The following is a 25,963-nucleotide window of genomic DNA, read 5'->3' on the forward strand; positions in this document are numbered from 1 at the left end:
ACACTTGCTTTACTTTTGAGTGTTTTCTTCTTCAAAGGCTTTTCTTTCATGAGCATCATGATGGCTTCTGGTTCTTTCCACTCCATACCCCATGCCTAAAGGTCTGGATCCATGGCAACACATATAGAAAGAAAAAGAAACTGTGAGCTCTGGACTAATAAATAAAAGCCTTTGACCAAACCATAACAAATCATACTAGGGCATACATATACACAGCATTGGAGCTGTTTGTACTGAAGGAGCTAGTGGTGGGCAGGAGGATCAAAAGTGCAGACCCAAAAAGCCTTCCTGCAAAGTCAGTTTGCAGAGTAAACTCTCATTAGGAAAAGGAATGGAGGAGGAGCTCCAGAAGACAAGATGGCACCATGTCCTGGACTTGAGGACACATTCACCCACTGGACAAGAGCTATAGGTTCACTGGTTACATTTGAGAGATGGTGGATGAGCAATATGGAATGAGATGGTGGAGGATTTCAGTCCAGCCAGTGATGCAGGAATAGCAGTATTCTCCCAGTCAGTGCAGCATCTGGAATCTGCACATTCTCTCTCTTCTGCCCAGATCACATCCTGCATCATTTGCTCTATGTATTAATGAGGACCTGTGACCTTAAATGGGCTTGTAGTTGCTTTTCCCTGCAATGCCACACAGTTGATTGTTGTATATGAGGGTGGGGTGGACCCAGTGGTCTATAATTGCCAAAAGCAAGATAGGGTGTCTGTACTCTGAAAGGAAAAGAGCATCTCCAGGCAGGCCAGAGTGAGATGTGTATTGACAGTAATTTCTGGTGAGCTTTCGATTCACAGCTGTCAGGTGGACTTGGGATGGGCAGCCGTACTTAAGAGAGTACAGACACGCCTAGCAAGGAACATAGGTGAGGGTCCAAACACAAAGCCCTGCCTAAGTCATGACAAGCTTCTCAGTTCTCTGAGTGCACATCATTCCGCCAAGCTTCTTCTGTATGTGAAATTCTCCATTTTCAAAGCCAGGCCAGGTTGTGCTAGTGGTTGAGGTATGCTGGAACTCAGAGCATTAGAGCTCTTGACTGGAAAATGTCCAGTAGGGGAGAATGCACAGGGATGCAGCAGGGGTCTGAGGAATATCAGACCTGAGGAGGGGTCATATTTGGGCCGATCTTAGATAATAATGTGAGTGTTTCTTTTCTTTTCCCTCAATGAGTGGGGAGTCAGGAATGAGGAAAAAAGGAACAAAGAAATCAGAAGATACTGCACAGCTGGTAGGGATAATTAAGTCATGAAATTTGCTTTACATGGATGAATATGGAGAGTATTATGCTGAGTGAAATGAGTCAGAGGAAGAGGGATAGACATGGGATAATCACACCCATGTGTAAGATATATATATATATATATATATATATATAAACAAAGATGATATGGTATTAATATTCAGAGACAATAAAGATGAGGGCCAGGAAGATTAGTCTATGGAAAGAAGCTTGCCACAAAGAGAGTAGAGGAAGGGATACTTTGACAATGATAGTTGGAACTGACCATTCTGGACAAGAATTAAGTTCTGAAAGGAGATATGAATGATATCCCTTCAGCAACAATATTGCAAACCACAGTGTCTAAAATGAAAAATGAGAGAGAAGAAAAATGTCTGCTCTAGAGGCAAGCAGGATGTAAGACAGGGGTCTCAAACTCACGGTCCTCCATACAACATTTTGTAGCCTGCCCTAGAGGAATCTTTTTTTGTTTTGTTTTGTTTTAGTTGTTTGGGTCACCCCCCCCCCCCAATGTTCAAGGCTTACTACTGACTTTGCACTCAAGGATCACCCTGACTTTGCCTCCTGCAGTCCCCAGGTAAATTGAGTTTGAGACCCCTGGAGGGAAGGGAAGCTGGGCTGGGAACATCAGTAGTGGGAAATGTGCACTGGTGAAGGGTGGTGTACATTGTATGACTAACTATCATGAACAACTGTAATTGTGAAATAAAACCCAATTATATTATGACAATCTTGTAACCACAGTGTTTAAGGAAGTTAAGTTTTAAGAAAGAAAAGAAATTAGAAGACTGCAGTTGAGTAGGAAGGGCTGCTTGCAGTTGGGTAGGAAGGGCTGCTTTGTGCCTCAGATCTGGAAAGAGCAGAGAAAATAACTTAGAGTCTACACACAGTCTGAGGATTTCAGGCTGGAGCAAAAGACTTGGGGACGTTGTTCTACCTTTAGAAGGTACATTGAAGCCAAGTGATTTTCTTCAGGCTCATAAAACTCAAGCTACTAATAAAGCATTTAAGGAGAGTTAGCCAAAGGATAATTCATCATCTACAAGCCTGAGGAAGCTACCAACCAGGAAACATTTGCTAGCAGTTGCTGTGGCCTTTGTACTAGTCTTTTAATGAATTTTCAGATCATCGCTTTGAAGCTTAAAATTCCTAAGGTTTGAGATCCCTGACAGTATGTCTGTCTCCTGGAAATTCTGGGGATAAGAGGAGAACCAGATCCCTCTCGAAACTGTTTTGAGCACTTAGTTCAAATCGTATCTGTCAGAGTTTACATTATTTATGAAGAAGATATTTTTATAATTCCAGGCTGAAATATGCACACACCGATTCAGACCATTTCTAGCACTTTGAACAAGGACTGGAAAAAAGTTCCTTTATTCAAGAGATGGCAATGTCATAGCCTAATTGCAACCAACCATAGAGCCTTATTTTGAATTTCTCTCCTGAGAACAAGATTAAGGCTGACTTGAGAAAAGGTTTTTCAATTCCAACCCATGAAAGATATTTGCAAAGTCCAAAGGAATGGTTTTGTTCTAATAGTTGGCTGTAATGGATTTAGTTTAATATGTGGCCACTCTATGAATCATGAAGGAAGGGTTTTTACTGTAGCCTTCTTTCTGAAATAACATTGCTAAATCAACCTTGCTGGATCCCCACAACTTGCAGGTTTGACAGAAACTATAAAATATAGGGAAGGGGCCGGAGAGATAGTATGGAGGTAGGGTGTTTGCTTTGCATGCAGAAGGATGGTGGTTTGATTCCCAGCATTTCATATGGTCCCCTGAGACTGCCAGGAGCAATTTCTGAGCATAGAGAGCCAGGAGTAACCCCTGAGCACTGCTGGATGTGACCCCCAAAAAAACAAAACAAACAAAAACAAACAAATAAAATAAAATATAGGGAAGGGGACTGGGGAATATATTTCAGTGTCAGACAATATAGTTCAGTGTATGAGGGTATGGGCTTAATTCCTGATACCTCAGAAAAACAGAGGTCAGGAACAGAGGACCAACGTGCATTACTGAAAAGCATAACAACCCAGCTTTGTAGAATACACAGAAATGGATAGTTTATTACTTATGAGCCAGGCGCTAGGTGGCCCCAGTAATATGGGGAAGTGACAGTTCCCACAAACACAGAGCTAAGTCCCTGCCCAGCCCCTCACACAATTAGTCCATCCAGCCAAGTGGGAGCTAGGGAAGCTCTGGTCTATTAGTCCAAGACTGTAGCTGGTAAGATCCCGCATTCTTTGCTGTGTGTGTAGTAGAATTTTCCTCTTCTAGTCCCCCAGAACCCATGAGCAAATCCATTTTAAAGGAATATTTTTTATCATTTTGGATTTACTTTCTCTGGACACTTCTCACCTTAAGATTAAGAAAGGTGCTACAACATTTTGGGAAATAGTTTACTTCAATTCATCTTGGCACATATAGCACCTATCAATGAGTGTTCCTGAGGTAAACCTTCAGTCTTGGGGCTGGGGTGAGCTAGACAGATGCTTCCCACCTTCTCCCTCCATGATGATTTTGGAGGTTCCATGGCCTGGTTTGCAGCCTGTTTGGGTTTTGAAGGCAGATTCCTGCTTGTAGAGAGTCTGCCTATGGGATGTTCCTCTTGGTATCCTAAGCTGGTGAATTCCAGTCACTTTGCTGCCTCCCTCATTGTCTTTGACAACTTAAGCTTTCTCGTTTGGATTTCATGTGGGTTCCTGTGCTGTGCTTGTAGGAGATGAAGATGACTAGGGAAAATGGGAGAGTTGTAGTCCCAATGTTTGAGCCCTATTAGGGTGACAGGCACATCCACAAGAAAGAAGGCAGTGGGAATGGGTGAATGGGCAAGATGGTGAGAGTCTCTTCCAAATAGAAGGTTCTGGGTCTCCAGTCAAAGTATCGCTGTTCCCCACTGTCCTCTGATCTTGACCCTCTGCCTCTGCATTTTCAGCCTCCCAATAAGAAGAGTTAATTGAACTGGGTCACTGTGGAAAACCTGGCATTGCTTCTAGGGGAAAAACAGATCCAGCATCCTATGTTCAGAAACTGAGAGACCCCTGAGAGATTTTTTTAAGAGACCCTGAGAGATCCTTGAGAGACCCTGAGAGATCCCTGAGAGACCACTGAAAGATCCATAAATGAAGCCTCTGAACCCCTCTAAGAGATCCTAGAGAACTCTTAGAGATCCATAAGAGAAACCTCAGAAGCCCTCTAAAGAGGTTTCTGAGAGATCCCTGAGAGACTGCTCAGAAGCTCTTGCTGGCCATGTGACTTCTGGGTGCTTTACTTGGGGCTTCTCAGAGGAAGGGTGCAAGACTCTCCACCTTGGTTCCCAGGACCTGGGACTCACAGCATGAAGCATGTCAGGAGAAGGGCTGGTTATGCTGGCTTGGAACTCAACCATCAAGTCTAGGGGATGTCTGCTGAAAAAGCTGCATCAGGAATGCTGTCCCACAGCTCCTGTCACTCACATGGACCCCATAGCTAGCCTGACCTGTAGAAGGCAGAGCCCCTTGATAGTACCAGAGTTCACACTCCTCTTCTCTGTGAAGAACAGGAAGGGTGCTGGGGACAGTGTGTGCAGTTCAGTCCAGGCATGGATTCCCAGCACTGAACTCTATGTTTGTGGCACAGTTGACCAAGTATCTGGGATATTCCCAGAGCCTCTGACACTGCTTGGGAGGCTATCCAATAATGGAAAATTTAAACAAAACAGAGAAGCCCAAAAGGTAGCTTGGAGAAAAAGGCACTAGTCTTACATGCAGCCTACCTTGGTTCTATCCCTGGCAGTCCACATGGACCCTGAGCCTTCCAGGATTCAAGCTCAGACCAGGAATAAGCCCTGAGCATGGCTAGATTTAGCCCCCTAAATGAAAAAGAAAGAACAAAGTAAAAAAGCCTGTGCAAGCATGAGTGCCAGGTAGGATCAGAGATGAGGGCTTTGGACCATGTTGCCTGTGTCCTACCAGTGTTGATTATAACACAGCCAGCTAGTAAATTGGGTGAATCAACTCAGCTCGGGTGTGGGGGTCTGTAATCAGGGATAGGAGAGAGACTGACACAACCTGACACAGTCTTCCACATCTTAAACCTCATAGCTCAAATGAGTTCATACTTCTTATTTATCTATCTCCAGAAACAGGCAAGTATGTCTGTCATCTGTAATATTGGTGGTTCTCTACCTCTGAGCACTCATCCCAGAGTCCAGTCCACATCATCTTTGTCCCCACTTGTTAGATTATACCTTGTTTTATCCAAAAGAAAGACTATCCCAGTTTTTGTATCTGTTTGTTTATGTGGCTATGAAAAATAACAACCACTTTTATAAGTTCTAATTTGGGGTTCCTGCCTCTTGCAGAGAACAATAGAACACAATTTAAGTTCCCTTCTCAATTTTTTAAACAAAAAAGGAGCAGTTGTTAGATTATACCTTGTTTTATCAATTGAAACCCAATTATGAATATGTTTGTAACCATGGTTCTTAAATAAGGAAATTATTTAAAGATCATTCCTTGTTTCTTTGAATCTGTTTGTTTATAACTTGGTTTCACCCAAAACAAAGATCATCCCTGGTTCCTTTTTATCTGTTTGCTTACAAATTGGTTTTACTCCAAAATAGAGTTTGTCTTATATGTAAACCTGTCAGGACAGGCTCAGGATAGCCTTACTCCCCCACCTGGAGGTGGTCTCTCTACTCAATAAAAAATGACAGTTCTCACAGGAATCTTGCTCTCCATATGAGATAGAAGATTGCCAGACTACACGTATTTCATCCTTGGCCTGATTTGGATTATTTCGTGCAGCAACTCTGCTTTAGACTCACTTTAAACTCAGTCACTTGGTATTGGAGATATGGGACATGGGGTAATTTTACACCCACTGAAAGACAAGGCCCAGCAAAGAATCAGTTCTTCCTGAGCCATATATGTGTTCAGACCATCTGTGCTACATGGGTCACCATGGATTACACATGGGCCTGGATCATGTCTGCTGCATGGTTAGCATGAGTTACATGTGTGCCTGGACCACCCCTGCTACATGTGTCCCATATTATGTACACCTTTGACTGTGTACAGTCTCTCACAGAAGTAAACCTGGCTGACACAGTGCTTCCACAGCCCCCTGATAGTTTGTGTTTCTCTGCCTCAGAGATGGGGACACACAGTCTGCTGGCCAGATCCAGGCACATAGAGGAGGGCCTCTGATGCACCATGAATGCCACCTGCTCCTTGGCTTCACATGCATAGGAGGGTATTAGGGCTAGGTATTTTAAAATCTAGAATGCTCTCAGTTCAATTCTAGTCCCCATGGTCCTCTAAATTCCACCAAAGTGGTCCCCAACAGAATAGGGAATATTTATTCCCCAATGAGAATAGAGAAGGGATTCCATCATGCTTGCTCTGCCCATGGTGGTATGTAGGGCAATCACAGGACAGAAACAATGTGTGTCTCTACAGCCCAACCAAATTGGACACAGAAGATTCATGACCTGCAGGTGGCCATGGAGGAGAGTGTGTTCTGGGAGTGCAGGGCTAGTGGTAGACCCCGGCCGTCATACCGCTGGCTGAAGAACGGAGAGCCTCTCTTGCCCCGGGTAAGCAATGCTGCTGGGGGTGGGGTGGGGGTGGGGGTGGTGCCCATAGGTATAGAAACAAGAAATGGGGCCAGTGTCTAAAATCAAATGCAGCCAGCTGCCACTATGTCAGGGAAAGTGGGAGGATGTGGATCTCGGCCTCCTCTGTCGCGCCTGCTCTTCATGCTCACACCTGCGCTTCTACATCCACCTACACAGTGAGACAATCCTAGTGCAGACATGGGCTGTGGGCATGTGTGTGGCATGTGTACTTGTGTGAGGACACGAATGTGCACATGTGAGTGTATATAAGCTTGTGTATGCATGTGAGCACGTGTGAGTGTGTGCATTGAGCCTTTTTGAGAGCTACTTGTGTGAATGCATGTATGCATAATGAACACTTGGGAGCTTGCTTGCATATGTGAGTCAAAGCCTGTGTGTATATATGCAAGCCTGCTTAGGAATATGATCTTATGTGTGGGAGCATGACAGTGTGTGTGTATGTGTGTCCATGTTTGGATATACAAGGAGCCTGCTTTGGAGCATGGGGATGTCTAAGTATGAGCCTGATGTGAGCCTGATGTGGAATCTGGCATGTGTCTATGCACATGTGTGAGCATGAGAGCATATGTAGGTGGGGTGCATCTTTGGGAGCTCACATTGGCTCATTATCTGAGAGTATGTATGGATGTGAGGAAGGAGGCTTTGGAGCATGGGACAGGCATGTGAGGCTTCTATATTCTGGGACTCAGACCATAGAGATCTTTGCTGTCTCCCATGTCTGCGATTCTGGGGAGCAGTTGGTTGAGCTGCCCTCACACTGCCTGTACCAACTTTATCCCCAGCATAGCAGGGCCTGAGTACATACTAGCTGGGCTTCAGGAGCCCAGCTATGCCTGGCAGTTGGAAATCCTCTCCAAGGACTTGGGATGTTGAATCTCATTTCCTAATCAGTGAGATAAGCAGAAAGAGGTTTAGCAGGCTGGTGTGGTTTAAGAGAAGTGTGAGGCTAGGCTATGTGCCCCAGCCCTGATACTGGCACAGATGGAGCTAGTTAAGAGACCATCCTAGGAACCCCATCTAGGAGGGATCAAGTGGAGGCAGGGCAGAGATGCTGAAAGCTCACCCCACTTCCTTGCAGGGAGCATCATGACCTATAGGGCCCAAGGGTGGGAATAAGGGAGGGGAACCCTGTGAGATGCTCTCTCACCCCATGGGTCAGGCAAGTCCAGCTTGTCTCTGCAAGGCAGGAATGTTTGACCAGAGGCCAGAAGCTGAGGCCCTGTAAAGGGCCAAAGAGGCTAGGCTGGCTAGAGGTGCCCAAGAATAGGCATTTTCCTCCTTACCTAAAGAAAGCCTGAACAGGAGAATGAACACAACCTCAGAATACCCTGGCCAAGCTGTGGGGACAGACCCTGTGTGGGTCTCTGTGTCTCCCATGGCAGGCAGGTCCTTGCTAGTTCCATATAGGTCAGGACCTGGCTTCTGTACTGTCCATTCATCCCCTGGCCCCAGATACCATTCTGCCTGGAGTTGGACTCATGGCCCTTCAGTTTCCAATAACTACATTTTGGGAAGCTGCAGCCCACATCCAATAGTTAACATCTGCCTCCTCCAAGATTGAACTGCAGTTTGGTTATAAATAATCTACAGTAAATGCTTTGGAGTGAGTACACACACACACACACACACACACACACACACACACACACACACACACACACACACACACACCCTGTAGCCCAAAGCCTAAGAGGAAAATACGTTTTCAAGTTCATCTATTCAGAGGGGCTATTAATCTGAATGGCTTCACTGTTAAATCAATGAGAACCCAGCGAGTCCGACCATTTAAACTCCATTGTCTAATGCTTGTGCTACTTGTTTCATTCTGCAGCTGACCTGTCAGCCCCAAATTGAGCTGACAGGTAAATAGATCATGTTATGTAAATGGCTCATGTGATAGCAATTTTCTCCCCATTAAGTCCCTTTGATAGAATATGTAGCAGAACTGCCTGAAGCTGTGGTGGTAGAAGGTCACTTTTCTCTGCCTCTCTGCACCTTGCAGGAGAGAATCCAGGTGGAGCAGGCCACGCTCAACATCACCACGGTCAACCTGTCGGATGCAGGCATGTACCAGTGTGTGGCTGAGAACAAGCATGGCGTCATCTTCTCCAGTGCAGAGCTGAGCGTTCTTGGTGAGTCAGGCCCGGGAGGAAAGAGCACAGATGCTTCCCTACTCTGTGCACTGTGTACCAGCCACAAATGTCACATTGGTTTTCCCACCACTCTACCAGCCTTCAGCATAGGTTAACAACCCTGTGGGCCTCTGCTGGGGCTGTATCTCTGCACCTACCTCGTGTCTTCTGTGAGTCTCCTCACTGTGGCTTGAGCTTTCACTTCACTTTCCTCCTGTACCTTCAGCATCTCTGAGCATTCACCTTTGTGCTCTGCAGCCTCGCCCACCTTGGCGATTGGCATACACCGCCTTACCTGCTTGATAGCTTCTCTGCCCCCACTCCATTTCATCAGTCCTTTGCTGTTCACCCTACCTCAGTAATGTACCTCCCAGCATGGTGTCTGGGTGTATAGGATCTCGTTTTTTTCCTACAGGCAGTGGAGGACCTCCAGATACTATTGAGGACCTGTTTGGGGCACACAGTCAGCAAACACTGAATGAACAGGAGAATGAGGGAGTGCTTACCTATAGGAAGAACTGAGTCTTTATTTTATTGAAGCACCTCAATGTACAAAGTTAATCATAGTTGAGTTTTAAGCCTGCAATGTTCTAGCACTGATCCCACAACCCATGTTCCCTGGTACCCTCTCCTACCCCACCTCCACAGCCCACCATCTTGACAGACTTTTGAAGTTCAGTTGTTAAAGTTTGGGTCTTATAATATCTATTGCTGACTCTGGTTTGGATTTTAGCTGTCAGTCTTTAACACCACCAATATATCTGAACCCCATTAATCCCTGCCCACCCTACGAGAAAGAGTTATTTCTCATCTGTCCTCCCCCATCCCTCCAGTTTTTTTCTTCTCTTCCTATACTCTGGGCCAAGAGTAATCTAGGAACCTCCCTTTAACCATTGCACTCGCATATGGGTGCCAATTCCAGCTGTGTAATATCCCCACATGTGGATACCAGTACAGCCCTGGCTATGTAATGTCCCCAAACATAGGCTCCAATGCCACCCAGATATGTAATATCCCCACATGTTGGAACCAATGCCATTGACCTGTCTAATGTCCCCACACTTGGGCACTAATATCATCCAGCTATGTAATGTTCCTACATGTGGGCTCCAATGCCACCCAGGTATCCCACATACACTGGTTCTTCTCTTTTCACAAGTGCTCTGGCTCAGTTCCAAGTGTTTGAATCTGGGGGAACATGCACATAGCAGACATGAAAAATCTTTGTGCATGTCAGGACTTCTTGTGTCATGTCTGAAGGCTTGGGGGGTTAAGACCATCCAGCAGAGGGTCTCATACACAGAGGATTGGGGAGGGACAGGCATGCCAGTCTGTTCTCTCATCTCCATGCTGACTGGCAGTCCCCAGGGAAGGACAAGGAGGAGAGAGTACAACCTCCATGAAAGACCTAAGCCTGGGGAGTTGCACCCCAGGGCCTATGTGGCTCCTTCCTCTGGGTGTGTGTGGGGAATGCTGAGCATGAGAGGAATGGTGCAGACAGGAGCAGAGTCTGTGTACTTGAAAACAGAGCCTTCAGATGCTTCTATAGGAGCTTGGAAATTTCAGACTCCAAAAACTGGTCCACCCTGAAACCCAAGTTCTCTGATGTTTGGTTTGGTTGGTTTGGAGAACCAGCTGTCAAATCTCTGTTGCCAAGTCAGGTGCTTCTGGAGCAAGTGAAGTGTCTAATCAGCTTCTGGTATTTCTCAGGTCTTTTTCCTTTAGACTCATATCTTTGTCCAGAGTTGACATTGCATCTGGACATAGGCCAGGAAGCTCACAAAGGCTGTTCTGCTACCCCCTGGGACAGGAAAAAAAATGCACTAGCCAGGCAGGATCTTTAGAAGGACTTTCCCTCTGTGATAGGAATCCCCCAGTCTTTTCCTACAACACAAACTTCACATGTTAATTAGACATTGTGCTAGATGAAGGGAAATACAGGGAACAGTACAGAACCCATGCCTTTCATCAACACACATTCTAATAAGAGCTAACATTGCTATTATTTTTTAATAATTTTTATTTTAATCATAGTGGTTTACATATTGATATGTTCACAGTAATATTTTAGGTACATATTAAGATTGAATCAGGGGAATTCCCATCACTAAATTGTCCTCCTTCCACCTCCATTCTCATCCTGCCTCCCATATCCTCCACCCTCACCCCCAGGGCTACTAGAATGAGTGGTCCACTCTGTGTCTAGCTTAATACTTAGTGATCTTAAAACTGTTTGGTCTTGGTACCTCCATTATTTCCCCCCTCTAATAGGGAAGTGGGACTAGATAGTTCAAGTTGTGTGGTTTTGTTTGAGGAAGAGAAAAATAATAAAATATAAATTTTATATAAAATATAAAAAAATAATAAAATGGGGTAAAAATAAAATATGCCCTTCTACCGAGTCCTTTCTTGATCTGGAGGCTAGATCTAGCCGGCATGGGGTTTGGGGAGACCCCATGTCAAAGGCCTTCTCCCTATCAAGGCCCTCAGCAACCCCTCTTCTGCCCCCGGCCTCCAGGCCTTCCTTCCCTGGGTGCCAACCCAGCCGGCCAGACAAGGTAGGTGTCGGATGATCCCTCCTGGATGGGGTCCCAAGCTTTCCCCGCCCTTCCCCCAGCACTAGGTGGGAAGGGCACAAGGTGGAGGGCAGGCAGATCCAGCTTCCGGCTCTCTACCAAATCCTTTCTTGATCTGGAGGCTAGCCCTACTTGGCATGGGGTTTGGGGAGACCCCATGCTGAAGGCCTTCTCCCTAACTTGGTTTGCTGAGGGCCATGATAGGCCCCCAGCCATCCCCTCTTCTGCCCCCAGCCTCCAGGCCTTCCTTCCCTGGGTGCCACCCCAGGCGGCCAGACAAGGTGGGTGTCAGGTGGTCCCTCCTGGGTGGTGGGTCCTAACTTGGGGTGTGCTGAGATTTGCTTGGTTGCTCTAAGTTTCTTACTGGCAATTTCTTACCAGTGTAAATGTTCAAAACCACAGGGGGACTAGAGCCCCTGCGCACACAATATATATTAAGAGTGTTCCCTATCCTTAAGTTATGTTTTGTGTATGCAGAATATCTATTTTGTATTTGGCCCTTTCGCACACCCCTACAAAGCTCATTTTTACTCCTTAACTCTCACCCCTCCCCCACCATCAGTAACCAACATTACTCTTTTTAACTTCAGTACCGCAAAATCCTAATCACAGACCAAAGCCGTGCATTGGAACTAACAACCTTTTGAATATTTTATGTATTTTTCTCTGAAAGCTATAAATCTTACTAAATATTCTCTTATACAGTGACAATTCTAACAAATTTTTATCTTTTCTTTGCTTTGTGAGCTGTTCAATAAGGAATTTTGATGAAAGAGTCCCCAAGTTTAAGGCTTATGATTGAACCATGTCACGGGGATTGTTGGACTTTTTCTTATGGCCCCCATATGCACCGATAATGTCATGTGACATTGTTCCTTGTTTGCATAGGCACATTAAAATGGGAAAATACTATACATACAAATAAGATCTTATCTAATAGAGATTGGAACACACAAATCTTGTAGTGCAATGGGACCTTACACCCTGAACATTGACATAATGACCTGGCATATGCCTCAGAAGAATAGGCATTCTCCATTCACCCCTAACCAGGGAAGCCATCCACGAAACATCCAAGTTTGTCTATAAAATCACCTGGAAGCAATCCTCTACCAGGGAAGACCCTACTGTTGCTCTGATTTCAACCTGCTCAAAAGAGACTTCCCTTAACACTGAGAAGACTTAACAACAACGACCTGCTTACATGACAGTGCTCTCTGCATTGCCCTTTAATTGTGAGGTGAAACTAGAGGACGCTCCACATCCTGACTTCACTGTAGGATATGCAGATTCCAGGATCTTTAATACAGAAACATGATACCAACAACAGAGACTGTGTGAAAAATAAAAGTGTGTTGGCATTACAGACAATGTCTTGGATTGGACAAACTAGCTTGCCTGGAGTCTAGAGTTGGTCTTATGCCAGGAAACTTCAGGGGTAGGGTCTCCTTGTATTTAGGACAAGGTTTTTCCTTTCCATGTCCTTCATATTTTGGTGGGCCTATGCAAACAATAATTGCCACTCTAACACCATTTTTACTGTGCTCCTTTGACTCTAATCCTTAAAAAAAAATACACTTTAAACTGTTTAGGTTAACTTAAACTAATATGCATGTGCATGTAAATGTAAAAAAATACTATGCCTTTAATGTTTAAAGAGTTACATAAGTTTTATGGCTTTAGATTGCTTTGTGTGCTGCTAAGAAATATTATAATGTATTAAAATATGGGGACTTGAGGTACAAAGTAATTGTACATGGGTTCTGTTTTATTTATCTTAATATTCTTTGGCTGAAAGTTCAAAGTTAAGATACCAGCAAGGGGACTTCTGAGAATTCTGTTTATGGGTGATTATCCTTCCACTGTAACTTTTCCTTGTCCTCTTTCTTTGCATCTTTGTTCTCATAATTAAAAATAAAAAATTATTTAAAAAAATAAAATATGCTGACAGTGGGCGGAGTCCTTCTAGAAGCTCTCATCCTCGGTTTTAGAGATGAAGGGGAAAAAGAAAGTAAAACACCACAACAGTACAAAAAGAAGTATCAAATAACATATCCAGTGAGCACTACAGCAATAAAGATAAGCACCACATAATTGCCATGGTCTTGAAATAAAAAACATGATGGTGCACAAAAAGGAAGAATATTAAAGAAGAAAGAAAAAGTAAATATATAAATAAAAATGGAGACAACAACTTCAATATCCACACCAAAACAAAGAAATCGACAAAAACTAGATAAGTAAATATAAAACAGATTATTTTGTGCTTTTGTCTCTTTTTTTTCCCTCCTGCATAAGCACAGTAAATATTTTTAAAACTACTTTTATTGGTACAGCAGTTGTAAATTGCTTTGCTTTGCTTTGCATGCTACTGACCCAGGATTAAGCCCTGCACTTCATATGTTGCTCAAAGCTTATGACAAGTGACCTCTGAACAGAGTCAGGAGTAAGCCCTGAACACTGTTGGATGTGGCTCAAAAACAAGCAAAGGAATATTTTTGAAGGAATATTTTATCATCACATTATACAGCTGTTAGGTATGTGTCCTATACAGATCCATATATACATGTACACATACTCATATCTATATATTATATACATACATGTAAACACAATCAGATCCATATGTACTTGTTTCCATGTCCATATATACATATACACAGATACAGATTATACATATATATAGATTCGATACAAATATTATCCATATTTATATATATTTATACACATATCCAGGCCCAGATATACATGCAACTAAATCCAGATCCATAGGTGCATATCCATAGGTGCAAAATACAAATGTACATGAACGAAGATATATATTTATATATACATCTGCATATATCCATATCATTTATACTTGTACACTTATCTATATCCAAACATAAATATATTTAGATAATATATGTGTGTAGAAATACAAGATCATATATACAAGTATGTAAGCACATACCAAGATATACATATATACATATCTAGACCCATATATGTGTTCATGTATGTAGATCCCACATATGTGTTTACATATCCACATCCATATATATGTACACATATTTCCAGTTCCATATAGTCATGTACACATATGTGGATCCATATAATACATGTGTACAGATCCATATATACATGGACATACACCCAGATCCATATATGCATGTCCATTTACCCACATCCATATCCGCACTACATCAGTTTACCCTTCTAGTCGAGCTTTCTTCACAGTTATAGCTTACGTGAGTCCCTTCTTATAAAGCATGTCTGAGTGAGGTCAGGCTGTGTCTGTCCTTTACCATCTGACTTCTCTCACTGATCACAGCATTCTCCAAGCCTACTCTTGTACTGAAACTATTGGGATTCCTCTCTATTCTGAGTGTACTCAGAGGCATCAAATAAGCTCAGCTTCTTTCCCTATTCCTCTCCCAATGCTGTTTCTAGGTCCAGATTTCTGTGATTAATGCTGTAATGAAAGTGGTACATCTGTGTCTTCAAATTAATATTTTTACCTGATAACCAAGTGTGGGATTACTGGAGAGTGTGAAGTTCCTGTTTTTATGCTTCCCAGCTTTCTCCCCAAGCTGATTTTTATAAAGGCCTCTCCAAATTACATCCTCACAATGTACAATCTCTCCCCACCCTCACTGACACTTGCTTCTTGTCTTCTGCAAATACCCATCCTCACAGGTGTGGGACTATGTGTGGTGGTTTTGTTTTGTATGTCCCTCATATGAGATGATGATATCTTTCCTTCTACCCATGGTCCATCTACATGTCATCTTTGGCAATGCATCCATTCAGATTCTCTGCTAAGTTTTTTTTATCATTGTATTTTAATAAAAAAATTTTTTTTTGGTTTTTGGGTCACACCTGGCAGTGCACAGAGGTTACTCCTGGCTTTACACTCAGAAATCGCTCCTGGCCGGCTCAGGGGACCTTAATAAAATATTTTTTTATTTTATTTAAACACCTTGATTACATACATGATTGTGTTTGGGTTTCAGTCATGTAAAGAACACCACCCATCACCAGTGCAACATTCCCATCACCAATGTCCCAAATCTCCCTCCTCCCCACCTGACCCCCGCCTATACTCTAAACAGGCTCTCCATTTCCTTCATACATTCTCATTATTAGGACAGTTCAAAACGTAGTTATTTCTCTAACTAAACTCATCACTCTTTGTGGTGAGCTTCCTGAGGTGAGCTGGAACTTCCAGCTCTTTTCTCTTTTGTGTCTGAAAATTATTATTACAAGGGTGTCTTTCATTTTTCTTAAAACCCATAGATGAGTGAGACCATTCTGCGTTTTTCTCTCTCTCTCTCTCTGACTTATTTCACTCAGCATAATAGATTCCGTGTACATCCATGTATAAGAAAATTTCATGACTTCATCTCTCCTGACAGCTGCATAATATTCCATTGTGTATATGTACCACAGTTTCTTTAGCCATTCGTCTGTTGAAGGGCATCTTGGTTGTTTCCAGAGTCTTGCTATGGTAAATAGTGCTGCAATGAATATAGGTGTAAGGAAGGGGTTTTTGTATTGTATTTTTGTGTTCCTAGGGTATATTCCTAGGAGTGGTATAGCTGGGTTGTATGGGAGCTCGATTTCCAGTTTTTGGAGGAATCTCCATATCGCTTTCCATAAAGGTTGAACTAGACAGCATTCCCACCAGCAGTGGATAAAGAGTTCCTTTCTCTCCACATTCCCGCCAACACTGTTTATTCTCATTCTTTGTGATATGTGCCATTCTCTGTGGTGTGAAGTGGTATCTCATCGTTGTTTTGATCTGCATCTTCCTGATGATTAGTGATGTGAAGCATTTTTTCATGTGTCTTTTGGCCATTTGTATTTCTTTTTTGTTAAAGTGTCTGTTCATTTCTTCTCCCCATTTTTTGATGGGATTAGATGTTTTTTTCTTGTAAAGTTCTGTCAGTGCCTTGTATATTTTGGAGATTAGCCCCTTATCTGATGGGTATTGGGTGAATAGTTTCTCCCACTCAGTGAGTGGCTCTTGTATCCTGGGCACTATTTCCTTTGAGGTGCAGAAGCTTCTCAGCTTAATATATTCCTATCTGTTAATCTCTGCTTTCACTTGCTTGGAGAAACTTACAGTTTCCTCCTTGAAGATGCCTGTAGTCTCAATGTCCTGGAGTGTTTTGCCTATGTGTTGTTTCTTATGGTTTTGGGTCTGATATCGAGGTCTTTGATCCATTTGGATTTTACCTTCTTACATGATGTTAGCTGGGGGTCTAAGTTCAATTTTTTGCAAGTGGCTAGCCAGTTGTGCCAACACCACTTGTTGAAGAGGCTTTCCCTGCTCCATTTAGGATTTCCTGCTCCTTTATCAAAAATTAGGTGATTGTATGTCTGGGGAACATTTTCTGAATATTCAAGCCTATTCCACTGATCTGAGGGCCTGTCCTTATTCCAATATCATGCTGTTTTGATAACTATTGCTTTGTAGTAAAGTTTAAAGTTGGGGAAAGTAATTCCTCCCATATTCTTGTCTGCTAAGTTTTTAATCAGGTTTTATTTTTGTTGAGTTTTTAGGAATTTTCTGTATATGTGAAAATCTACCCTTTGTGAAATAAATAACAAATATCTTTTTGTTTTGATGAAAATTCCTTTCAATATGCAGAATCCTTTAGCTTGATGTTGTTTTGCTTCTTTCCTGTGCTGTTGGAGTCGAATTTCCATACATACCTCTAAAATTGCCTGTGCTTTCCTTTATGCATCTTGTGGCTTTATCCTTATTATCATTTCATTAAATTTTAATTAGACCTCAATCGCTTTGTACTTATTTTGTGATGCTATAAGGCACAGAACTAGTGTTATTTTTTGTATGTGTTTGTTCCATTTCCCAGTTCCATTTAGAGAAGAAAATTTTCTTCGTATGTTCTTGGCTTCTTTGCTGTAAACTCACTGGCCATCATTGTGTGACTTTATTTCTTTCATTTTTTAACTAAAGATGTTCATGTTCCACTTTTAGAATTCTGTTCAACAAAATTTTTTCTCTAATATCTGAAGTTACAGTAATCAAATATGGCCTTCTATTACTTTTTGACCAAATACTCAAGCATTTAGGAGTGTTTAGGACATTGTCTTAAATAACACAGAACATTAGTAAACTATGGTGCTGGGGATTGAACACACACATGCTAGGTAGAGGTTCTGTCACTGTCCCTGGTCCTGGAAATTTAGCTCCTATAAATAAACACAAGACCAATGAGCTATTTTAATTGTGTACTTTCTTTTATGTATGTAGGTCATCAAGTTTACTGCATCTAAATAATTCTGTAAATCTGATATTTAATCAACATGTTAACAGTTATATATGAATTGGGGGTCAAAAGCAGTAGGGATCAAAGCTAACTTTAAAATTCCCTTTTTAGAGTGGTTATTTCTTAGAACACCAGGCCCATAACATGGTGGGGGCTTCTCAACCCTTTGATGAAGAGAAAAGGCCAAGCCTAATCCTCCACAGAGGCGGAAAGAGCTGAGGTCCTGAAGTAACTGTCCATAAATCACTTATTAACTGTCTTGAGGAAGATATGCCTCTGCCACCATAAACTATAGTTGGGCTCAGCCACCCATATTGAAACATAGACTTGGAAAGATCTCAGGAGCATTATTTACAGACTGAATCCCTCTATCTCCAGTGACAACACAACTCAGGGGAGAAAGCTTCAGCATATTTGGCAGGGAGGACTATGATGGCGACCACCAACAATGGGGCTCTGGGAACAGTCTGAGGGATGAAAGATGCTGTGTTTTGATTGCAGAGACTCTGGAGCACATATGGCACCCTGAGCAGTAAACTGGTTGGGGCTCAAGCTGTTCATAGGGGACCCCTAGAGAAATAGAGCCAGGAGAGGGAGACTGACTCTACAGTGTTTTATTTTGAAAGGAAGATATTCTCAAACAGTTGTATTTGGTGAGCTCTAAGAAGCATTTCCTAGGAATAGCCCCTCTGGGTAGGGAGCTGACACTGGAAGTGGTGCATCTGAGTGGCCGAAGTCCCCAATGCTGCCATTATGCACATCTATGGAGACTAGACCAGGGAAATCTGATATGGCTTCTCTGTGATATTCATCCCTAGTTCCAGGCATAGCTGAACAGAAACCACTTCCATGTGTCACCGCAACCCTCATGCCTCTCTAGTGAGCCAGGAGTGTTCCAGGCTTATTGTCTGCTTCATGGTGGAAACTTAAACAGATGCCTCACACTGCCTTTATGGAACAATGCTTATGCATTCAAGATGAGAAAAAGTCAAAATCACTCTGCACTGATGACTGGCCTTAATCGCCCCATCTGCCATCAATGACCTGGACCTAGGTACCCCCTGTGATGGAACTGGCAGGGGCCATGCACATTCAAAGCACAGAGCTACACTCTGTCCTCTCCCACCTCACTGCTCACTTTTCCAGAAAGAGCTCAGAGGTACAAAACTCCACCTTTGAGGGCCCCACCAGCCGCCTATATAGTCTTGCTTTGTGCCCAGAGTCATTCTGGGAATGAACATAGCTTCCAAGAGTAGCCTGGAGGGCTCAGACCAATGATGTACAGAGATGACATCACTCTAGAGCAGGGGTCTCAAACTCGCGGCTCGCGGGCTGTTTGCGGCTCTTCATACATTTTGTGGCCCACAGCCGGCCTTCAAATATCACAGTATTCACGATTATTCCCTTACCAAATAATCGCAATAAAAATCTCATTAGTAAGAAAAAAATCACATTAAACATTCGCATACCCCGAGCAGTTCCGTTCGGGGTATGCAAATGTTTAATGCAATATTTTGCGACTTTTTTTCTTCCTAATGCAATTTTTTATTGCGAATATTTGGTAAGTGAATAATCGTAAATACTTTGCACCTAGCGCAGACATCATTTCCACTGCTCCTGCCCGCTGTCCCTTGCATTATCGGAGGCTAAGGGAGAGAAGTTTATTACAGAATTAGGTTTTGTCATACCTTCATCATGACTTCATCAAAGCCTGCAGTGAAGAGAAAGATTGATGACGAGCACAGACAATTTCAGGAAAAGTGGGAGACATAGTATTTCTTTGTTGAGCACAGGGGCATCCCCACATATCTTATTTGTTCAGAGAAAGTTGCAGTGCACGAGGAATACAACTTGAAACGCCATTATTCAACTAAACATGCTGAGAAATGTGCAAAATATCAAGGAAATGAGAGAGCCAAGAGGGTTGCCAGTCTTTTTTTTTTTTTTGTGGTTTTTGGGTCACATCCGGCAGTTCTCAGGGGTTGTTCCTGGCTCCAGGCTCAGAAATTGCTCCTGGCAGGCACAGGGGACCATATGGGACTCCAGATTGGAACAGATGACCTCCTGCATGAAAGGCAAATGCCTTACCTCCAGGCTATCTCTCCGGCCCTGGGTTGCCAGTCTTAAAGCATGTTTAATGAGGCAACAAGATTTCTTCAAGAAAGCAACCAAAGACAATGTTGCATCAGTCGAAGCTAGTTACATGGTTAGTGAGATGATTACTCAGGCAGGGAAACCATTCACAGAGGAGAGTTTGTTAAAAAATGCATGTTACAGGCTGCAAGTATTATCTGTCCGGAAAAGAAAGATCAGTTTAGCAAAATCACCCTTTCTGCCAACACTGTGGCAGAGCACGTTTCTAACATGTCAAGTGACATTTATCATCAACTGTGTGAGAAAGCCAAATGTTTTGATGCATACTCAGTTGCTCTTGACGAGGGCACAGATAGAACAGACACTGTGCAGCTCACAATTTATGTTTTATTTATTAAGTTGATTGCAATTTTGAATTGACAGAGGAGCTGTTCACAATAATTCTAATGCATGGCCAGACCACCGCTAATGAGATATTTCGGCATCTGTGTGATGCCATTGAGAATGGAGGTTTGCCATGGAAGAAGTTTTTTGGAATAATAACTGATGGAACACCATTGATGACAGGGAGGAAAATGGACTGGTGGCACTTGTTCAAAAAAAACTTGAAGAGGAGGGTGTAGAGAAGGCCATTGTTCTTCACTGCATTATCCATCAGCAGGCCCTTTGCAGTAAATGCCTGCCGTGTGACAATGTGATGTCTGTTGTTGTGAAATGCATCAACCAAATCAGATCCAGGGGCGTAAAGCCCAGGAGGTTCCATGTTTTTTTTTTAGAGGAAATCGAGTCAGAATATGGAGATGTGCTCTATTTCACCGAGGTACGTTGGCTCAGCAGGGGAAATGTCCTGAAAAGATTTTTTGAGTTGAGAGAAGAAATGAAAGCCTTCATGGAGAAGGATGGGAATGCTGTTTCTGAGTTGAGTGATCACAAATGTCTCATGGACTTAGCTTTTCTTGTTGACATCACACATAAGCTGAATGTACTAAACAAGATGTTACAAGGCCCGGGGCAGCTTATCAGTGCTGCCTATGACAATGTGAGAGCATTCTCCACAAAACTTGTGTTATGGAAATCCCAGCTCTCTCAGACAAACCTTTGCCATTTCCCAGCATGCAAGGAACTTGTGGATGCAGCCGTACCATTCAGTGGTGAGAAATATGTTGATGCTATTTTTAAGCTAGAGAAGGAATTTGATCACAGATTTGCAGACTTCAAAAAGCACAGAGCCACTTTCCAAATTTTTGTGGACCTCTTTTTCTTTGATGTGCAAGATTCCCCTCTTGTGCTTCAAATGGAGCTCATTGACCTGCAATGCAACTCTGATCTCAAAGCCAAGTTCAGGGAGATTAGTGGAAAAGCAGACACGCATGGGCAATTTTTGAGAGAATTGCCCCCGAGCTTCCCAGGGCTTTCCCGAATGTTCAAGTGCACCATGTGCCTTTTTCGGAGCACATATTTGTGTGAAAAGTTATTCTCCACATTGAACTTCAATAAATCAAAGTACAGGTCTAGAGGATGATGATCCTCTTCAAGCCATACTGAGGGTCTCAACTGCTTCCTCTCTAAAGCCAAATGTGGTTCAGATTTGTGAGAAGAAGCTCTGTCAAGTCTCTGGCAGCAAGGAATAGGCAAAAGATGTCATGTTCAAAAGAAATGTTCATGATCTTCACTCAATGTTCTGTTCATGTTCAGAAGAAATAATTAAAACTGTTAATAATGACGTTTGAGGACTTTTTTTTGTGAAATACCTTATGTGGTCCTGCCTCACCCTGACTTTGCCTCTGCAGCCCCCAGGTAAATTGAGTTTGAGACCCCTGCTCTAGAGTATTGAGAAACATAGATGGAAAGTGATTAACACATGATAAATGATAAGCACATGATAAGCACATGCACATTATCACTCTGTGCATGTCTGCACTGAGCAGCAGGACCCAGGGCCAGAGAGATAGCGTTTGTGTTGCTTGCATGCAGAAGGTCGGTGAATTGAATCCTGGCATCCCATATGGTCCCCCGAGCCTGCCAGGAGCAATTTCTGAGCATAGAGCTAGGAGTAACCCCTGAGCACTGCCGGGTGTGACCCAAAAAAAAAAAAAAAAAGAGCAGCAGGACCCTGTCTTTGGGGTATGAGAACTGGGACCTTCCATGCCCAACTCTTTATCCATTGAACATCTCCCAGGGCCTGCATGCTCTGATCAGCAGATCATTTGATCACTGCTGTCATCTTTCCTGAGTTATTTAGGGCTTTCTGAAATAGCACCTTCAAGTCATAGACATGCTTGACATGGTACCTTGAAAGTGTGGTCATGCTTGATGTATCTCCTTGTGTGTCCTCATGGAGAAACCTTATTTCCAGTGGATGCAGCAAACAGGCTCCTTTCTCCTTCCACATGAGCAAAAATGATCCCAATGTTTGGGGATAAAAATAAACCAAGGCTATAACACAGGTGCAAAGGAAGACTAGGTCAGTGGGAATGAGGAAGGACTGATAATTCTTCCCTAATTGCTCTGCTGACTTCTGTTGGGTGGGAGCTTGTGAAACAAAGGTAGTGAGAGGGAAGGATGTGCACTCATAATTGTATTCCATCATCAGCACAAGACCCCTTACCAGCCTTCCTTTCAAGACAGCCAAAAGATAATACACATGTAAATGCATGGAACAAATGCTTTTGAAATGGAAAGTATGTTTTCTACCTTTGTGTGGCTGATAGCATGCTATTTCAATTTCTGTAAAAGCAATATATAGTTTTTTGACAAATATACCCATGCATGGTGCAGTTTGATTTATATAAATTCATTTCAGATGTGACTGCAGAATTCTCTCTGAGCAGATGAAAAATGTCTGCCTCAAGTGATAAAAACATCTGTGTTTAGGAGTATGTAGTTTTAAGAAAGGATTTTTATATGATGCAGATTTGGAACCTGATTTCACTAGGCACCCTTTTTTAAAAAAATCTAAAGAGCTGCCCAATTTTTTCCCATTAAGGACTCACCTTAGACTAGAAAGGGTCTGTTCTGTCATCAGAACTTTGCAGGTTGCCCATGAGCAGATAAGGGAAGGTAAAAGGAGGGATGGCATGAGGATAACAGATGTTGGCTGTACATATATTTCATTAATTGCTGCAAACCACAGCACTCTGACCAGACCAGCAAGTCAAACAGAAACAGTATTCACAATTCTTGCTACTTTCATCCCTCCGAACTTAGCCACGTGTTTTGACATGATTGTGTTATTATCCAGGATTCTTCAGACTGAGTTTACTATCTCATCTCTGCCTTATTTGGTCTCCCATCATAGTCACCCCTCAACACACACACACACACACACATACACACACACACACACACATGCACACACTGTACTTCTTACAGTGCTGATCTGTTAGGAATGTAACTTTTCACCCCTCTCCATAGATATATTTATAGAGCTAGCATTACACAAATACTGAATACATGTGTACTGACCCTATCTTATAAATCACCCTAAGACCTGGCAATGTAATTTTTGCAGCTCATGCTAGGAATGAAATTATCTTGTGTTAGCAGAAAATTCTGTTCTTGCAAAAGTATTTACTGCACATTTTATTCTAGACTCTTTGAAAGGCAGACTCTTCTTTTGAAGGTGAGGTATACAGACTGTGGTGTTAACTGTGCTCTAGGCCCATCTATTTAATTTCCCTTTACATATGTTAAACCAGCCTCTATTATAAACTCTTCTTCCCCATCCTTCTTTGTATCTAGGCAATGATGGGAAATAGTCCCACAGAAAACACTTAATCAAGGTTTAACCTGTTTTCACTGCAGCTGAGTATTTTTCCTTAACTCATTTGCATATGTTAAGGAGATGTTTAAGAAATGAACCTCCAGGGCCTGCGAGGTGGTGCTAGAAATAAGGTGTCTGCCTTGCAAGCGCTAGCCAAGGAAAGATCGCAACTGGTTCGATCTCCTGGCGTCGCATATGGTCCCCCCAAGCCAGGGACAATTTCTGAGCGCTTAGCATCAAAACGGGTGTGGCCTGAAAAACCAAAAAAGAAAAGAAAAGAAATGAACCTCCATTCTCTGCACCCCCATATACCCACTCTTAGCCTTTGAAGACTTTTGTGCTTGTAGTTCACACTCACATAGGCCAGGCTGGAGTCTTCCATCAAACAGGTCTTTCATCCCTTCAGATGTCTAGGGTTTTAAGTATGGAAAATGTTTCTAGGAATCCAACAGATAAGCCCCCTTTAGAGCTGGTCCTAGAACAAGTACATTGATTCAGTATATTTAGAGGGAAACAGGATTCACAGGAAGGTATTTCTGATTCTTATGCTATAAGGATACACACATCCTCCCTATAGCAAAATAGAACTTCTGGGCCTGAGAGATAATTCCAGGGGAAGCCACTTGACTTGCACACAGCTCACCTGGGCACTGCATTCGGAGCACTGAGCACCACCAGGAGCAAGCCCCAAGCACAGCTGATGTGTCCCCAAATCAATAACAAACCAAGGAATTCTTTTATATTGTTTTTGCACAGTTGCACTTTTGCTGTCATGGTAGTTTTGATAGTTGCCTGCTTGTGGGCACAAATGACTTTCTTAAGTCAATCTCAATATCTCCTACATAAGCCACAGGTGTTTTATTTGGGGAAAGGAGGTGTCAAACCAGGGTTGGACATATGTGTGTCAAGTGCCTTCGCCACTGCATTATCAGCACTGCATGGTACATCTAGACAGCTGTGCCTTAAGGTGGCCCAGCTCCTCTCTGAGCAGGGCCATGAGGAGTACAAGGAAGGCTGCTGAAGCCAGTGCTCTTAGGTGCAAGAGAGATAAGTTTCTTGCCTTCTTTTGCTTATTGAAAGGTTGGCACTTGCATTAGTGTAGTGCTTCTCAATTATTTTCTGTCATTATTTCTGTCAATTATTTCCCCCCTAGGAAGAAGAAAACATTTTTCACGCTCCCCCCCCCCAGTGGCTGTAAATAGTATCTTTATTTAAAAAAAAAACTTTAACCTGCAAAACAAAAATTTATAAAAATAATTTGAGCTGATTCTTTTTAAATCAGAGGTGATGTCTGCATTAATGGCTACAATGAGCACATTTTGCAATGCGTAGCTTTTCGAAACGGGGTTTGAAGCAGGAACACAGCAACTCTCAGCTCCAGAGACATACAGAGACATAAACACAGGGCTTAGCTTGTTATGACAGTGTTTGCCAAAGTCAAACCTGCCCCCCTTTACAGAGCCTCGTGCCTCCCCTGGGAAGCATGCCCCACTATTTGAGAAGCACTGTATTAGTATGAACTAGTTAATGATTTTTAAAGGAACACACAGCAAGAGGCCCAGGGTTCTCTCTTGGTCTTCAGAGTGTGGTATCCCAGTACCATCATCTGACTGTGACCTCCAGTCTATGAAGCCATGCATACTGCATGGTCCCTTTATTTAGGAAACAACATTCCACTTCCTCCTTCTGTGGCCAAGTCTACTCGCACTGCATTACAGAGATAGGCGTGTGGCTTCTTCCAACCCTTCATGGTGATGAATCATTGTTTTGTCTGTTCTCTTTCAGCTGCTGGACCGGACTTTTCAAGAACCCTCTTAAAAAGGGTCACTCTGGCCAAAGTGGGAGGCGAGGTGGTCATCGAGTGCAAACCCAAGGCTTCTCCCAAGCCAGTCTACACCTGGAGGAAAGGAAGGGACAGGCTGAGGGAAAGTGAAAGGTACTGTGGGGAAAAAAAAGCCTGGGACAAATGGCCGGTCTGTTATTCAGAGGACTAGGAAACAGGGCTGGAGTTCAAGGGGAGTCACAGAACTCTGGCTTTGAAGGTTCCTCAGGCATCACTGCCCTTCTGAAGGTTAGGTTTTCTCAGGATCTTAACCAGATAGACCTGGAAAGTCAGTTTGTAGGTTTGTCTGCTTTCTCTGCCCTTCTACTTCTCACCTAACAAATGTATCTAATTCTTTGCTTTGACAACACATCTAATATGTATCAGTGGGCAACACAGACTCCTGGACTTTCAATATCTCTATTT

The 25,963-nt window shown here is 42.9% G+C and overlaps 1 protein-coding gene across 2 annotated transcripts in view; it reads left to right on the plus strand.

Moving 5' to 3' along the window:
- LOC126013659 (contactin-4) overlaps positions 1–25,963 on the plus strand; it is a 669,197-nt gene that overhangs the window by 563,590 nt on the left and 79,644 nt on the right. For both annotated transcript variants that reach the window (XM_049776827.1, XM_049776828.1), the window contains 3 exons: positions 6,694–6,830; positions 8,875–9,004; positions 25,501–25,651. In XM_049776827.1, coding sequence (XP_049632784.1) covers positions 6,694–6,830; positions 8,875–9,004; positions 25,501–25,651 — 418 coding nt within the window. The remainder of the gene's footprint in view (positions 1–6,693; positions 6,831–8,874; positions 9,005–25,500; positions 25,652–25,963) is intronic.

Source organism: Suncus etruscus, chromosome 7, assembly GCF_024139225.1.
Source record: "Suncus etruscus isolate mSunEtr1 chromosome 7, mSunEtr1.pri.cur, whole genome shotgun sequence".
NCBI lineage: Eukaryota > Metazoa > Chordata > Mammalia > Eulipotyphla > Soricidae > Suncus > Suncus etruscus.